Raw genomic sequence first — 17,547 nt, 5'->3', positions numbered from 1 at the left:
GACTGAGATGGGGAGGGGAAGGGACTCAGCCAAGGCGCACAGGGCAGAACTCGATTAGAAACCAGGTGTCCTGACTAGCCCTGCTCGAACCTCGAGACTGAGTGCACAGAGCCAGCTGAAAGGGAGCCTGCTTCATGTAGGGCTGGGGGTTGTGTCTGCCAGCCAGGAGACCCAGCTGGGTAGGTCCTGCGGGCTCCTCTGCCACGGAGCTCGGGACAGGGAAAGCCTTGGCTCTGTGGGGCTTCCCGCAGCCCTGCTCTTCTCACCCCTTCCCCGTTTTCTGAGTGGCACCAGTGGGTCAGAGCAGGAATTCAGTCCCCTGGCATCCCCCACCCACAGCTCTGTGTGGACATTGGGCTTCAGTGCCACTTCCAGGGTTCCCAGGCCATGGGTGGATGGGGTAGAAACATGATCAGGCAGCCCCAGTGGTCTCCTGGACCTGCTGCCCTAGAGGAGCAGCTGTTCCCCCATGGGCTGTAGCATGCACAGAGACTCGGTAGCTCAGTTCCTGTGAAGAGTTTATTGGTGCAGCCATTGCCACTACGGGTAGATGAGTCACAACGCACAGCCAGGCTGGCAGGGACGCAGCAACAGCAGGCCTCCTACACGACACAGGGACAGGACACGCAGCCACAGACACACATCTCTTACCCAGGAGGCTTCACTGGCATCACAGGGGCGGTTGGTGTGCCAGGCTGTGGCCCGGCGGGAGCAGGTGCCCGGCCCTCCACCAGGCTGGTATCCATATGGCCCTGTGGCTGTAGTGAGCACCCCCACGTGTGAGGTAGGGAAGGATCAGCCCCATTTCACAGATAGGAAACTGAGGCAGGGAGAGTCAGTAGCTTTGCTGAGGTCCCACAGGAAGTTCTGGTGGAGGCAGGACTCCCAGGCCAGCGCCTGCACCACAAGGTCCCCCTTCCTCTCATACCTGTGTGGAGGGGCCGGGCACCTGCCTTCTCTGGCTTTGTCACATCAGGACCACCTGCCCCACCGAGCCTTCGTACCAGTGACCCTCGGGCTCCATGGCAGTTACCCCACCCCAGGCTGTGAGCGCCGCTGGCAAGAGCTGCAGGGAGAGCTGGGCTCTGAAGGGCCCAGGCAGCAACCCACATGAGGCCTCAAACCCTGACGGCTGGAGAGACCTTGGCCTTCCAGGTGGGAAGACATTCAAGGTTGCCCAGGGACAGGCCTGGGTGCCAGGGGCTCTGGCTATCAGGTGCCTCCAGACACTGTGGGTGGCCCAGGTATGGGGATAGGAGAGGTGGGGAGCCACAGCGGCCCAGTCACTGTGGTGGAGGCTGTATCCCGGTGACCCCAACACCCGTGCTGTGGATGCCTGCTGCTGGGAGACAAGGTGCGGGAGGGAACATCTTTTACTGGACCTGCTCCTGGTGGTGAGAAAGGTGCTTTCAGACTGCAGAAGACCTTGGGGTAAGCGCCAAAGCTGCTCGCTCACCAGCTGAAGTTGGTCCAATAAAAGTTCCCTCCCACACCTCGTGTCTCTAATATCCTGGGACTGACATGGCTACAACCCGCCGCATGCTCCATGGGGAGACACTTCCTCTGGAAGCCCTCTCAGCCCTGCCTGCTCTAGGAGGCCCCTCCTGCTGCTCCTTCCCCAGCAGACATCACAATCCTTAACACTGACATCACAGCTGGTTACTGTGGAAATGCCCATGACCTCAGACCCCTCCACCCCAGAAATACAACTTGGAGCGATCAGCAGGGAGGGCAGGCACCAGGGAATGGACTCGGACAGGCAGGGGGATGGGATTTGAACTCCTGCTGTTGGGACACAGGTGCATGGGCCAGTAGCACTGAGAGCCTGGGGCAGATTGGACACAGGCTCCTGAGTTCCCATCATCCTGGCCGTGCTGCAGCCCAGGATGGCACAGGAGCGCTGTGAGCAAACCAGGCAGGGCAGTCTGAGATGCAAAGCCGCCCGTGGCAGGGAGTCGTGCAAGGAGCCCACTTGTGTGCCCGCTAAGGGAGCTGGGCAGCCCAGCTGGGGGCGGCAGAGCAGGCAACTCTTGGAGTCTTGCCCTGCGCAGGCAGAGTCTGGCCAGGCACTGTGACTGGGGCTCTGTGCGGGGCCCAGGCCTGCCTCAGGCTCAGTGGAACGTGGAGCTTGGGCTGGCATTTGGAGGAGCCGGAGCTCTGTGGTGAGTGGACAGGTGGTGGCTCCCAGCTGCATGGCCCCCCTTTGCTAACCCACATACCAGTGCAACCCCCAGTCTCCAGTAAGGGAGACCCATGACCCGAGGCAGTGCAGGCCCCTACAGAGCCTCTGGATGCGAGAAGCGTCTCCCGCTGGGTACAGGTGGAGACAGACTCACACTTCCACGGAGTGGATGAGGGGTGGGGTCAGGGACGGCCCTGCCCACCTCCCTCCAGGGTTCCGACACAGCTGCTCTTTGGTCCAGACAGGAAAACATCTGACGTGTAGTGAGTTCAAAGCCATTCGGATTGGGCCTTAGCCAGGGAGAACGCATGGGAACGAGCAGCTTTCCACAGGGTGGGGGGCGGAGCAGCCGCTCACACAGGCATGTGCATCTCGTTGTACTCGTCCCGGCCGTCCTCGTCAAAGTTCGGCTCCGCGTCCTCAGAGTCCAGCTGTGGGCAGACACAGAAGCTGGGCAGTGACCAGAGCCGGGCTCCTGGTGGCTCTCCCGCCAATCTCAGACACCAGCCCAGGGGCAGGAGCCAAGGCCCTCACCCACCCCGCTGGGGGGACGTTGGTATCGAGCGCTTTGCCCGTTACGTCGCAGGGTGCTTACATTGTCTCCTTCCCCCTCCCGCGTGACCCATTCCTCCCTCCCCACTCTCTGGCTTGGTGTCCTTCCCCTGGACATTCCCCTTCCCCGGTAGCTCCGGTGCTGGCTCCTCTGCTAGGTAGCAACAGCCCCTAGGAAAGGCTGTGAAGCTCCTCCACGCCTCCAGCTGCTGACACAGGCTCTTCTCTGTGGTGAGGCCCCTGGACCCCACCCACAGAAGATGGAAAGAGGCCCCAGCCCCTGGGCTCTCGGTCTGGAGACCTCTGTGTTTGACAATATCAATGTCCGGGGAACTGGGCATGTTGGCTGGGCTGTCCCAGCCGTTGCCAGGGAGGGGACGGCCAGATAGCTCCAGACCAACCTCACCAGATCCGGCAGCCCTGACCGTGGAGAGCGAGATGGAGCAGGGAGTCCCCGTTCCAGGCTTCTGCTTCTCCAGGCATCTGTGAGCTCACTGGGGCAGGATGCCCTGGCTCTGTTGGAAAGTGCTGGGCCTGGCCTAGGCACTACTGCGGATAAATCACCACCCACAAGAAGCTGGAGAAAGCTCCCGGCCCCTCTGGGCAGGCAGTGCCCCACATGCCAGCTGCCTGAGCGAACTGAAGACGGCCCCGCCCCGGGGAGATGGATGCGGGTCACACACAGCTGCTTACGGCTTTGAGCTCCCGGTCCTGAAAGAAGCGGGGCAGCAGGAATCGTCGTAAGGGCACCGTCATAATCAGGACAAAGGGGAAAGCTAACGAGGCCACTGTTGACTTCACCACCCAGAGCACCACGATGCAGGCCAGCTGAATGCAGGTGAAGAGGTTCATTCTCCAGGTCTTCACCTGGGGACACAAGTCCAGCCTAGCAACGCACCATCCCTCAGGGAGATAAGCCACCTCCCCCCTCCCACCTGAGCGTCACAATGACCTCCCAGCCCCAGCGCCCCGTCTACAGCACGGCCCCACTGAACGCTCGGCCCCCCATCCACCCAGTCCCGTCTACAGCACGGCCCCACTGAACACTGGGGCCCTCCAGCCCACGGGTTGCCCTATCCACCCAGCCCCAGCTCCTCGTCTACAGCATGGCCCCACTGAATGCTCGGCCCCTCCAGTCTGCGAGTCACCCCTTCCTCCCAGCCCCGGCGCCCCGTCTACAGCATGGCCCCACTGAATGCTCGGCCCCTCCAGTCTGCGAGTCACCCCTTCTTCCCAGCCCCGGCGCCCCGTCTACAGCACGGCCCCAGTGAACGCTCAGCCCCTCCAGCCCGCAAGTCACCCCTTCCTCCCAGCCCCGGCGCCCCGTCTACAGCACGGCCCCACTGAACGCTCAGCCCCTCCAGACAGTTCACGGATAGTTCCCCTCTTACATCTCCCACCCAGGGCCTCTCATTCTCCCTGGTCCCCACCCGCCAGCCACCCCCATGTCCCAGCCCCAGCCCTGGCTCCCCGAACTGCCCCTGCTCACTCACCTTGACGACGTAGACGTGGTCCGGGTGGTGCTTGGCCGGCATGAAGATGAGGAGGAGACGCTCGTAGAGCTGGATGCCGGTGAGAGACGTGACCCCCATGTAGAGGAAGATCCCGAAGAGCACGGCCAGGGGGATCCGGCGCAGCATGTTGCCCATCACAATGGACAAGCCTGGAAGGACAGAGCTCAGGGCATCACCCACCTGCAGCCTCCCCAGCTGCTTGTCCGCTGCACATGGACCATTGTTCGGACACCACCTGCGTCTCTCTAGCTGCCACACAGGACAGGGTAGGGGCGGTCACTGTCAGGAGCCCTCAGCTGGGGGAGCTGCGGGATGGGGCGGGGGCTCTATGGAGCTGTCGGGGGCAGGGCTGGGGCACTGGCCCTGGGGCTCTTTTGGGGGCAGGGCTGGGGTGCTGGTCCTGCAGAGCTGTTGGGAGCAGGGCTGGGGGCCATGGGGAGCTGTCGGGGGCAGGGCTGGGGTGCTGGTCCTGCAGAGCTGTTGGGAGCAGGGCTGGGGGCCATGGGGAGCTGTCGGGGGCAGGGCTGAGGCAGGACTAAGGCGCTGACCATGGAGAGATGTTGGGGACAGTGCTGGGACGCCGGCTGTGGGGAGCTGTCGGGGGCAGGGCTGGAGCACTGGCCATGGGGAGCAGGTCAGGCATTAGTTGTGGGCACTGGCTGTGGGAGCGGCTGGAGCGCTGGCCATGGAAAGTTGTTGGGAGAGGGCTGGGGCACTGGCCGTGGGGGGCAGGTTGGGCACTAGTTGTGGGGGAGGGGAGAGGCATTGGCTGTGGGAGCGGCTGGGGCGCTGGCCATCGGGAGCTGTTGGGGGCAGGGCTGGGACGCTGGCCGTGGGGCGCTGTCGGGGGCAGGGCTGGGGATGTGGGAGCTGTCATGGGCAGGGCTGAGGCTGGGCTAAGGTGCTAACCATGGAGAGATGTTGGGGGCAGGGCTGGGACGCTGGCCGTGGGGGGCAGGTTGGGCACTAGTTGTGGGGAACGAGTAGGGCACTGGTTGTCCATGCTAGGTAAGGTCGATGGCCGCAAAGTAGCAGCGCTGGTTTTGGGGCCAGGGCAGAGGTGCTGGCCACAAGGTGCGGGGTGGGGTGCTGGTTGTTGGGGGAGGGAGGGCTGGCGGCGAGATAGGGGCAATGGCCATGGGGCGGGACACTGGTTTTGTGAGCAGGGTACTGGTGCTGGCCGCGAGGTAGGGGCACTGGCCATGAGGTAGGGGTGCTGTGTAACTAGGCCTGGCCTGACATGAGTAATTACCACTTGGCGGGAGGTCTCATTTCTTGGAGGCTAGAATTTGAGAGGTGTATAGACCATTAGGTTGAAAATGACAGAATGTCTGAGCCAGCTAAGCCAGGAGGGAGAACAGCCAGGAACCTTTACTAACAACAAACAAAGTGAGCTAGGAATACAGAGGTGAGGTACAGAGTAGGTCGAGCGTTTTGGACCCCAGGGAACGGGATGAAGTGTTCTCCCAGAATTGGACAAGCGGTGTGGAAAGGTCTTAGAGGGAGCCCCAACATGCTGGTCGGGGGGCGGAGTAGGGCTGCTGGCCATGGGGATCCTGCTAATCCTATCCCTGGACAACCTCTGCCCCCCCAGTTCAGTAGCTTGGGGCTCACCAACAAGGACAGCGATTGCAACTCCTGTCACGCGCTGCTCCTTCACCTCCTCGATCTTCGGCTTCTCCCCCGGAGCGATGGCCTTGCTCATGACTGTCAGGGCATTGACGTGGGTGACTGAGCGCACGGTGGCGGCAGTCAGCCAAGGGAGCCCGAACAGCGCGCAGAGCCCGCCCATGGTACCAATGAGCAGCAGGTCCAGATGGAAACCGGAGCCTTTCATGAGCTTCCTCTCCTTCTTACTGACAATCAGGCTGGGGGGAGAAGAGGGTCCTGCTGTCGGCACCAGGCGTGCTCAGCCCCGGGTCCTCCCTGCGCCTGTGCTGCTGGGGCAGAACATGTGCCCAATGGCCTTTGGAGCTGGGAGCACTGCTCACGCCCTGCACAGAGGTGCAGTTGGCAATACGAGCTGCCAGGCAGGGGAGAGTCCAGCCTGGCAAGTGGGGGAAGAGGTGACGTTCTTCGTTGCTCCTGGCCGTTCTCCTGTCTGCCAAGCCCAGGGACAGGCTCCTTTCCTGGGCGAGGCTGGTGCAGGCTACGTAGACTCCACCTGGCAGGGGAGGGGAACCCACAGCCACTGTGCAGGAAGGGCCATGACAGGAGAGTCCCAGGGAGCAGAACCCTGCCTCCTCCCGTCCAGACTGGGCATCCCGCAGCCCGAGCCTGCGGCTGAACACGCGGGGCCCAGCCCAACGCGGAGAACCCCTCACCTCGTCCATCTGCCCGCACAGCTGCCAGGCCCTGGCTCGGAGCCCAGTGGGACGAGGGAGCTACGGGTGCAGGCAGCAGTACTCACGTAGTGATCTGGGTCTCCATGAAAATGAGGATGAAGACCAGGAGTGCAGGGATGGCTGAGGCAAACATCATCCACATGGGAAAGGCCTGTCGGCTGCCCAGGGGGTGAATGAACCAGTCGCGCTTCTGGGGAGACGTGACTGAGAGCCCAGAGGGGACATTCAGCTTCTGTGAGAGCAGGAAAAAAACAACATTTACTTAACGACATTAAGCGCCTCAGCCCCCTATGGCTCCGACCCGGCTGTGGGTACCGCCGGGATCCACAGCCCCCTATGGCTCCAACCTGGCTCTGGGTACCGCCGGGATCCACAGCCCCCTATGGCTCCGACCCGGCTCTCGGTACCGCCGGGATCCTCAGCCCCCTATGGCTCCGACCCGGCTCTCGGTACCGCCGGGATCCTCAGCCCCCTATGGCTCCGACCCGGCTCTGGGTACCGCCGGGATCCTCAGCCCCCTATGGCTCCGACCCGGCTCTGGGTACCGCCGGGATCCTCAGCCCCCTATGGCTCCGACCCGGCTCTCGGTACCGCCGGGAGTCTCAGCCCCGGCTCTCGGTACCGCTGGGATCCACAGCCCCCTATGGCTCCGACCCGGCTCTCGGTACCGCCGGGATCCTCAGCCCCCTATGGCTCCGACCCGGCTCTCAGTACCGCTGGGATCCTCAGCCCCGGCTCTGGGTACCGCCGGGATCCACAGCCCCCTATGGCTCCGACCCGGCTCTCAGTACCGCAGGGAGTCTCAGCCCCGCACAGCTCTGACCTGGCCCTTGGTATCGTACATGTTAAATCCAGAAGGGGCCATTATCATCCCCCCAGTCTGAGCTCCTGCTTAGCCCATGCCAGAGACCCTCATCCCTCCCTTCCTGCATCCCCTCCATCGGCTGTGGTTGAGCAGGGGTGGAGGTTATAGAAAGAAATGCCTGAGCTTGATATGAAGACTCCCAGTGATGGAGAAGCCACCACGTCCCTGGGTGCCTGTTCCTGTGGATGGTTCCCCTCCCCGTTAAACATCAGTGCCATATTTCTAGTCTGAGTTGTCTCACTTCAGCTCCCAGCCGCTGGGTGTCGCTCTGCCTCTGTCTGCTGGGTTCAAGAGCCTTGGCTCTCAGGGCTTGTCTGCCTGGTTCGGGAGTCTCAGTTCTACTGAGCACTAGTGTGTCAAGCACCGTCCTGGGGGCTGGCTCTGGAGGGGCAGGTACCCAGCCTGCCTGTGACAGGCTCCGCCGAGGAGATTGAGCCGACCCAGCTGGACGGCAGTTCAGTAGGTAAGGAGCACCCGGGCCTTACCCGGGGTCATGAGGGCTCAGACTGGGAGTGGAGCAGAGACAGAGAGCTCCTAAGGAGAGCTCTTCTCGGGGGTCAGTGTGGAGCTCAGCAGGCGAGGGGACCGAAGAAGAGGCTTCGAAAGGGAAGAGCTGTGAATGCCAAGCCCTAGCAGAACTCGGTCCCAGTGAGAGAACCTCAGCAGGAGCTGCAGATCACAGAGGAATTATATGCCAGGGCTGCCTTGGTTTGAACTCTGTGGGGACCTTTCCCCAGAGGCCCTGACTCCAGAAGCGGATCCTGGGTTAAGAGCGCTTCACAGGTAAGGAGCCTGGATGGAGGCAGGAGAGGGACATAAGTGGAGTTGACAGACTAAGGTTAATCTGGCCCCCTTCTTCCTTCTCGGATGCTGGTGTGGAGGCTCATTTGCGTAGCACATTTCACCATTTTGAATTGAATAAACTAGACCCCTGTAGAGGCACAGTTCAATATATATAAGCCTCATTGGACTTTTTGAAAGTATGTTAAAGGAAACTGAGGCAGGGATGCAACCAGGGTTTCATGTACTAAGTGGCTCAGGGGACTCTGCTGGTGTGGACTAAACTTTCCCATTTCAAACAATACTAAATTAATGCGCACAAGGAAACTTTTAGTGCACACCAGTAGGATCCACACAGGACAGTTAGTCCACAACACGCTAGTGTGCATTAGAATTTACACCCTTGGGGAAGACTAATGCACCATGTAGACAAGCCAGAAATCGCCCCCCCGGAAGGTATTTACAGACAGTGATCAAGTCACCTCTTTGCTCCTCTTGGATACACTAAATACAATGAGCTCCTTAGGCTTACTGCGAAGGAGATTTTCCAGATCTTGAACTGTCTCTGAGCTCCTTCCAGGGGTTCAGTATCCCTTCTGAAGTGCAGGCACCAAAACTGGACACAGCCTCCAGTAATGGGTTTCGTAATGCTGTATTCGGAGGGAACACCACCTCCCTTCTCCTATTTAGCTTGCAGAGACCTGTTGCACACAGTTCTAATCCAGCTCTCGGCAACAGGCAGACTCTCAAACCTGCACAGCTCTGATCTGGCTCTTGGTGTTGCAGGAACCCTCAATCCCTTAGGGCTCTGACCCATATCTTGGTAGGTCTCAGTGCCTCCCGGGGCTGCTCCCACAGCTCTGATTCGCAGAAGTATATGCACAAAAATCTCTCTTTGGTTTGCATTGTATTGACTGAGAAAGTGGAAAACACAAAAACATCTCACTACACAAGCACAGTGAATGGAACAATCGGTAGTCCCATAAGTGCTGGGCTGGTGTCCGGGCCTGATGGGAGCGCCAGCACCTACCTGTGTGTACGTGTCTGTGATGGTGTAATCCACCAAGACCATGACCAGGATCGAGATGGGGATTCCAAAGTCTCCAATGATCCGTCGAGCCTGCAAAGCAAACACGCTTCAGTGGGAACGAGCAGGCCAAGCGCTTAGAGACTGCTACAATGCCAGGCACTGTACAGAGCCCCGAGACAGGCCGACGATCCATCCAGCCAAGGGACGGGCCAGGTGCCCACTACAAATGTGAATGCTGCTAACGAGCAGAGGATACAAGAGCTCTGGTCACTCCCTGACCCCACTGGGCTGCTTTTCTCCCTGGCTGGGCCCCAGCTGCTCTCTAACCACATTCAGATATCTGGGCTGCTCCAGACACCATCTGGCCCCTGGGAGACTGGGTGGGAAGCCAGCATTCACCAGGCACCTTCTAGCTGGAAACGCCTTAGAAAAGCACTCGGGTCCCATGGCACTGAGTGCTGTATTAGCGCCTCAGATGGGCAGACAGGCAGATCACAGAGAGAACTAACATTAAGTTTATCCCTCCTTCCATGCCAGGTCACTGACACATACTGGAGTCCAGTCCCCTAAGATTAGCCTGACCTATGGAGACTCATATACACCCCAGTCCCTAAGGCTGTAAAGCTCCAGTTTAGCAGACCCTTGACTCTGGATCCAGCCAGAGAAGCCCTGCTGAGGGCCTGAAGTGTTTAGGTCCAAGCAGCGCTTGGGCTGCTGGATCCCTCCATCTGAAGATACCCTGGGGCAGATGTGGGTAGGACAGAGAAGTGTCAGCAGCAGCCAGGTCTTATCTATGGCCTTGGCCTGCCCTCTCCAATGGCATTCAGAGGACTGTTGGTGTTTATTTGACAGGGGCGGTCCCTGATGGCACCAGACTCACCTGGAGAGAGACAACAAACCAGGGTGCCAGCTCTCTCTTCAGGCAGCTTCCTATCAGCACAGACAGCCCTTTGCCCACATAGGCCTGGTAAGACCATGTGAGCCAGGACAGGGCACCAGGTTCAGACATGCTAGAATAGATAATGTGGGTGCCACAGAGGGCAGAAGTGTGCAGCCAGAAGGGATGCATGGTGGATGAAAGGGCCACAGGATGGGGCCGCTGGGTCACAGCTCAGCTGCTTACCTTGCCTCCTAAGAAACGGCTGTTCTTGAACTTGCGCATAAAGAAAGCGATGAAGAAGGTGCCCAGCATGAGGATGAGTGAGAGGAGGGCAGTATTGGGCTGCATCCTGGTTCCCAGAGACACGGCATCAGGAGAGAGCGCGCTGGCATTCAAGCCAGTCTGCAAACTCGGCGGGTAAAACTTCAGCAAAGGATGCTCTGCAAAGACCTGGACATGGGAGACAAGCAGAGGGTGCATTCACGACAATCAAGTGTGAGCACAGCCCTGTGTGTTGCCAAGCCCATCACTGCACTTCCCCAAATAGCTCATCTCACAATCTACCCGCACCAGGGAGGTTGAGGAAGAAAAGAAAAGAAAAAACTAGTTATGTGTCAAGGTACTGCTGCAGGGGAAGGGAGAGAAGGTTTGGTGTGTGTCCCGCTATGCTCCACCCAATACCTGTGCACAGCAACGTGGTTACAGCACACAGGGGGCACTCATGTTTGGGGGCTTGAGAGGTGGCAAAGAATTGTTTCACAGGCCCAGCCAGAAATGCTACGGCACCCTGGACCTGCATCAGAGACGCTGTTGCTATTGTTCTCTCTATCGATTGTGGGAGGCACGTGGACACTACGGTGGCAGGTGCTAGATCAGACAGCTGGGCGGACACTAGCACCTCTCCCTGGGGACAGTTCACCTTGTAGAGTTTATAGAAGGTTTCGTAGATGAAGATGAGGGAGATGAGGAAGGCAAAGATCTCCTGTGTGAAGGGCGAGATGTATCGCACCAGGAAGCTGCCTTCAGCTGCCACAATGATGAAGATGAAGACGATGAGCCACAGGCCAATCCACACTCTGCCCGTCAGGTACTCGATGCCTTGGCTCTGGCAGAACTGAAATAGGAAAATGAAGGGTTAATCACGGCCCATGGGACAGCCTCTCCCCTCTGCTCTCCCAGACCCCCTCCTTCCCTCTCCCATTCTACATGGTTCTTTATCAATTTCTGGGATGGAGTGTGTACAATTTTCCACGCAGCCTGGCAGGGAAGGGGTTAAGGTAGGGGTGGAGGGAACAGGAAATGCTTCATTTGCTGAGTAAAGTCACAGACTTAGTATCTGTTGTTTCACTGGGCCTGTCCTGCTCAGACTGTAGTGTTAGTTACTAGGGTGCATCCCAGGGCACACTGTGCATTGCACATCCCCTCTGCCCTGCTCCCATGCTACAAATAAACCATGACACCAACACAGCTCCCCAGGAAAACTCCTGCTCAGTCTAGTCACCAGCACCCCGAGGAGAGACCAGTCCGCATGCCGGGGTTCAGCTGTAAGGCAGACTACACCCCCGTCAGACAAACGCCCAACAAGCCCCGCTGTAGGTATGCAAAGGAACTTTCCCAACCAACGGCAGCTGAACAGACCAAGAAAAACTCCCTCTGCTAGTCAAGCACAGGACACTGTGCTTCGGATACCACCTCAGTCAAAGCGCCACACGCTCCAACCCCAAACCATAAACATGCTCCACTCCTACGCAAGCCTGGCTACTAATGCCAGGAACAACAGTATAGACAACCCCACTCAAGCCCAGAGAACACTACACATGGGGAGGAACAAATCACAAACGCTTGATGCTAGAGATCGTGCTGCTCTCTAGGAAGAAGCAAAGAACTCCGACAGGCCTTCACCCATTACAAAATCCACAACCCCAAACTAGTAATCTAATCATAATAAACACTACGGATCACCACAGAACTGTCAATCAAATGGCAGTCACCACTTTATATGAATTGTATGGATTTCCAAAAAGCCATGGATACTGTGGATAGAACAGGGTTATGGAAGTTGCTATGCTACAATGGAATCCTCAGAAATTTTCATAAGGAGCTTTTATGAAAATATGACATGTCAAGTAATACATAACTGACTCAGCCATTCGAGGTTACTATGGGCATCAGACAAAGATGTCTTATGGCACCCACGATCTTTCTACTGGTAGTGGATTGGGTAATGAGAAAGACTATAGAACAACTAAGGGACATACAATGGAGCATAGGCGCCAACTTCTGCTGGCGCTGGTGGGGGCTCGACCCACCCCTGCCCCAGGCCCCGCCCTGACTCCACCCCTGCTCCGCCCCCATTCCAACCCCTTCCCCAAATCCCTGCCCTGGCCCTGCCTCTTCCCTGAGCAAGCCGTGTTCCCATTCCTCCCCCGTCCCTCCCAGAGCTTGTTACGCTGCGAAACAGCTGTTTCGTGGTGGCAAGTGCTGGGGGAGAAGTGGGGACACAGTGTGCTCAGGGGTAGAGGCGGAGGAGAGGTGAGGCAGAGGGGTGGGGAGGGGAGCTTGGCCCACCCAATTTTTCCCGGTGGGTGCTCCAGGGCTGGAGCACCCACAGAGTCGGCACCTATGCAATGGATTGTCATACAGAAGTTAGAGGACCTTGACTTTGTAGAGGACATCAACTTGCTATCCCATGCCCTAGAGACATGCAAGCCAAAATGTATTATCTCCAGGCCTACGCACAGTTAGCAGGGTTGAAGATCAACACAGCGAAAACTAAAACCATGAGAATCAACACATAACAAGACACACTAATAACACTTTCTGGGACTGACATAAAAGAGTTCTGATAAGAGTTTCACATATCTTGGTAGCACTGTAAGTACAACAGGTGGAACAGATGAGGACATTAAAGCTGGAATAGCAAAAGCCAGACATGTTTTGTAACTCTAAAGCCAACCTGGAAAAACTGAAATCTTGCCCTCCAAACTAAACTTCAGATATTTAATACAATTGTAAAGCTGGTCTTACGAAGTGATGTTGAAACTTGGAGACTTATTTCGACCTTTCTATCAAAATTCCAATTTTTCATAACCAGCTGCCTTAGACAAATGCTCAATACCAGATGGCCAGAAAAAAATTACAAACAAGGAACTCCGAAAGAGGATGAAACAGAAACCAATAGGACAGGAAGTTATGGAACAAAAATGGAGCTGGCTAGGACACATGTGGAGAAAAGACCTGAACAACAGGACAAGACATGGAGCCCCAGGGCGAGAGGTAACAAGAGAGACCAAGGATAACATGCAAACACACAACAGAAGCAGAATGGAAAGCTCCCAAAATGACATGGGAAGAAGCTAAGACTGCAGCAGGAGACTGGCAAAGATGGAAGACAGTGGTGATGCCCTTACGTTCTGCATGGAATAGAGAGGCATAAGAGAAAGCACTTGAAAACCAAGAGACACAGACTCCCTGGAAATATGGAAAAAAGAGTGTCTAGAACCACTGTACTTGACACTGAAAGACATTTTCTTTCCACAGTCCACAACGTAAAGATGTACAAGAATGAGACGTCTCCAAACTGACTGGCATAGATCCTCCCTGAACATAACTCGGGGATAAGCAAGAGGCAGCACAAATAACCACAATATGAAATCCCCTGCTGCCACATCAGAAATGAAGAATGATGCTAGGTGAGCTGTTACTGCTCTCCTAGAGAGACTGGACTGGACTGCATGGGATGCAGGCTACACTGGGATACAGTTAACTGAATCTGGAAAATCCTCACCCAAAAGAGGAGAAAAAGTGACAGAGAAAAGGAGTGTGGGCTGCATGTATAAGCACTCACCACAGCAATGCAGATCAGGGCCTGGTTCAGGCAGGAGCTTATATCAGGGCTGCTGGCTGGGACAGCACTGCGAAGCATTAATAAAATCACAATCCTAGACAGACTCAGTGAAGTGGACCATGTGAGAGGAGGCAGAACTGACTGGTGTGAGCTGGAAAGGACAGGCAGGAGGGCAGGGCCAGCACTGGGTTACCTGTGGTATGGTGACAGTCTGCAGGAACATTTAGGAGTCACCCCTTTCGGCATCAGAAGAGTGCAGCTAGCCCCTCTGATCAGACAAACCACAGCAAGCGAAGCACAGTACAATGGCAGAGGAAGCGTGGGGCAACATGTGACAGGATGGCTTACAAGTACCTTGAAAAAAGCTTCTTCAAATACCAGAAGGGGCCCCGAGAAACCAATGACAAGGAGCGGCTGAGCTCCAAGCAGGGAGAACAGGATCCCCAGAACTGAGGTGGAGATGATCAGCTCCGAGACCCCCATGAGACCCTCTGTCTTCTCTCCTACGAGAGAACAACGTGTATGTGATAAGAAGCCCTGCGGAGGGCACAGTCCCCCATACAGTTACTGTGGTGCGGATACACTATGCACGGGCAGGGAGTCCCCTCCTCCCCCCTGCACAGACATAATCGCTCTGCACTGGGCGGGGGGCTCACATTTGAGGGTAGAACCCCTCTAGCTTTGCTGTGACCACCCTTAGAATCCTGCATTCAGACACCCTGCAGGGTGCTCAGAAAAGAGCCACACACGGATCTGGAGCTGGAGAGGCCAAGTTACGGGGAGAGAGTACAAGCCATGTGCGTAGCACAGCTACAGCCTCTGAGCGAGCAGCGCTAGAGCCCTGAGGCCAGTGCAGGCACAGAATCTCAGACGGCAGAGCCAGCGCCCAGCCAGCCCGGGCTAGTTTGTGCAAAGAGCAGACAGAAAGCAGGCCCATTACCTAGGAGTCCCCCGAAGGTGATGGCAGGAGAGAGAGCAGCAAAGTAGATGAAGAGAACGGCTGCAAGGCACTGGCTGTGCAAGGCGTCTCTGATGTCACTGAGATATTTGGGGTACCTGCGCTTTATGTCCTGAACCAGACCTCCAAAACAAATGCCGGTTCGCCTCAATGGGTCGTCCTCAGCGTCCCCCTCCTCTTCCTCCTCAGCTTTCACTTCACACAGCTCTGGGGAGACATGATATACGGGGGTTACAACGGGAAGGTAGGAACGAGAACCACTCCTCTCTCCTGGGGACATATGCTGGCACACACCCATCTCCCAGAGATCAGGTGAGCAGGGGGGAAGCTCGGCAGGCTCCCTGCACACCCCACATGAAACTTGGGCTTCCCCCCACAGCTGTGCTCCTCCCCCTGGGCCTGCTGCCCTCCCCATGGCCGCTCTCCGCCCCCCCAGGCTTCCCACGCCCCATGGCCATGCTCTGCCCTCTTGGGCTTGACATCCCCATGGCCGCGCTCTGCCCCCCGGGTCCTCCCACACATCCCCATCTCTGTTGCAGGACTCAGCCCTGCTCACCCCACACTCGTTGTCCTCGCTTTATCCTGTGCCAGGGGGAGGCACAGAGGCCTCCCAGCCAGTGCCCATGGCACAGCCCCCACTGCACCCTCCCAGGGCAGACAGGGAGACACTGGATGCAAATTCATTATCTGCCAAAACAGAGAGAAGAGACCTTTAGCTTCCTGGACAACCCCTTCCTTCGTGGACTTCTTCTGCTCCCTCTCCTTCCTCTTCCTCAGTAACTCTTTCTGGAAGGTAGCGATAGACCTGAGCAAGTCTTTCCCCTCCACTTCTGATGGGGGGATGACAATGCTGCAGTCCAAGAATTCGTTGATGGCATTGAGGAGGTCCTGGCGGTCGTCAGCCATGTACGCAGCCTCGTGGAAGAGCTGCAAGATGGACAGGAGGCTCAACCAACCCAAAGACACCACCAGACTACTTCTGCAGCTGCAGGAGCACAGCACCTGCCTTACTGCCACAGCCCAACAGACCCACATGCTCCAGCATCCCTGCCCCCCTTTCCATGCCGCCCCTGGGATCTCTTCTCCTTCATGTGTTGGATCAGACCAGTGGGGCTGCTGGCTAGGTATCCCTATCACCTGGTATCAGAACAATGTGCTCATATAGCCAGTATCATAGCTCCTGTCACACCAGGGTTATGGAGTAGTTTTAGGCTGTTCTAAGGGACTTTTCCCCATGGTCTCTAAATACCAGGAGTCAAAGAGATGCTCCTTCTAGTTCAGAATCCAGTTGACTGGTGAGTCAGGCACTCAGGGACCACAGAGATGGATGGAGTATAAAAATTGGATCGATGGTGCATAAATAGATCAGATCGCTGGTCCACTTGGATCAGAATCCAAATTCTTGATGTGACACAAAAGAGCATGGTTCTCTCTAGTCTCATCTGGTGCACTCTGCTGCACTGACAGACTAACAGGGAGGAAACCAGTGTTGTGGGAAAAGGCTGGGAATTGTAAAGCACTGTAACTAAGGCTCAAGAGAACAGCGCTGCCTGGATTGCCCTCAATGCTCGAATCATCTCCAGTTCTGCCTTAAGAAAATGACTATACTCAAATGTCATGCTTCAAGGCTTCACCCAGATGCCTGCAGGAGTCAGGAAGGAATTTTTCTTCCCCCAGTGCACAATTGGCCAGATGTATTCTGGGTGGTTTTTTCACCTTCCTCTGAAGGATTAGCGATTGGCCACAATTGGAGATGGCACACTGGTGGGGTGGACAGTGTTCTGAGGTGGTACAGAGAGTACTCTTTCTAAATGCCTGATTGGGAAGTGTTGCTCACATGCTCAGGGTCATTCTGATCGCCAGATCTGGAGTGGGGAAGGAATTCCCGCTCCACCCCTCGGGTGAGATTGGCAGAAACCTTGGGGCGGGGGAAGGGGGGAGGTCGCCTCCTTCTGCATGCTTTGGTCTAACCAAGGTCTTTGGGCTTAACAAGGGGTATCTGGGTGAGGGCTTAACAAGGGGTATCTGGGTGAAGTTTAATTGCCTGTGGTATACAAGTGGTGATAGCACATGAGTTCATGGTTCCTTCTAGCCTTAAATTCCATGAAACTATGACAGAACTTGGAATGCCAGGCACAAGGGGCAGTCGGTGCCAGGGGCTTCTCAGAGACCTGAGTGTAGGGACATGGGACAGGCAGCCAAATGGAAACTGCCAGACGGAATTCTTGCAAGGAAAGGGCAGGAAAAATGGAGAGTAAGGCCACGCCTACACTATGGCTCTTAGGGTGACCAGATAGCAAGTGTGAAAAATCGGGACAGGGGTAGGGGGTAATAGGAGTCCATATTAAAAAAAGTCCCACATATCAGGACTGTCCCTATAAAATCGGGACATCTGGTCACCCTAATGGCTCTACAGTGGTGCCGTAGTTCTGCCGCTGTACCACTGTAGCGTAAATATTACCTCTGGCCACGGGAGAGGTTTTTCCATTGCTGTAGGTTATCCACCTCCCCGAGCTGTGGTAGTTTGGTCGATGGAAGCACTCCTCCACTGACCTAGCCACATCTACACTGGGGTTAGCTTGTCATAGCTACGG

General features: G+C 56.8%; 1 protein-coding gene across 6 annotated transcripts in view; it reads right to left on the bottom strand.

Moving 5' to 3' along the window:
• Window positions 1–501: 501 nt before the first annotated feature.
• The window catches only part of SLC4A3 (solute carrier family 4 member 3), a 70,230-nt gene continuing 53,184 nt past the window's right edge, over window positions 502–17,547 (bottom strand). For all 6 annotated transcript variants that reach the window (XM_065561323.1, XM_065561322.1, XM_065561324.1 and 3 more), the window contains 11 exons: window positions 15,664–15,880; window positions 14,936–15,160; window positions 14,350–14,498; window positions 11,068–11,262; window positions 10,392–10,598; window positions 9,269–9,358; window positions 6,659–6,825; window positions 5,863–6,116; window positions 4,228–4,397; window positions 3,428–3,601; window positions 502–2,613 (listed from right to left, as the gene is read on the bottom strand). In XM_065561323.1, the coding sequence (XP_065417395.1) occupies window positions 2,536–2,613; window positions 3,428–3,601; window positions 4,228–4,397; window positions 5,863–6,116; window positions 6,659–6,825; window positions 9,269–9,358; window positions 10,392–10,598; window positions 11,068–11,262; window positions 14,350–14,498; window positions 14,936–15,160; window positions 15,664–15,880 (1,926 nt within the window). In that variant the 3' untranslated portion in view covers window positions 502–2,535. The remainder of the gene's footprint in view (window positions 2,614–3,427; window positions 3,602–4,227; window positions 4,398–5,862; window positions 6,117–6,658; window positions 6,826–9,268; window positions 9,359–10,391; window positions 10,599–11,067; window positions 11,263–14,349; window positions 14,499–14,935; window positions 15,161–15,663; window positions 15,881–17,547) is intronic.

This window comes from Chrysemys picta, chromosome 11 (assembly GCF_011386835.1).
Source record: "Chrysemys picta bellii isolate R12L10 chromosome 11, ASM1138683v2, whole genome shotgun sequence".
NCBI lineage: Eukaryota > Metazoa > Chordata > Testudines > Emydidae > Chrysemys > Chrysemys picta.
This window is presented reverse-complemented; position numbering and strand designations above follow the sequence as displayed.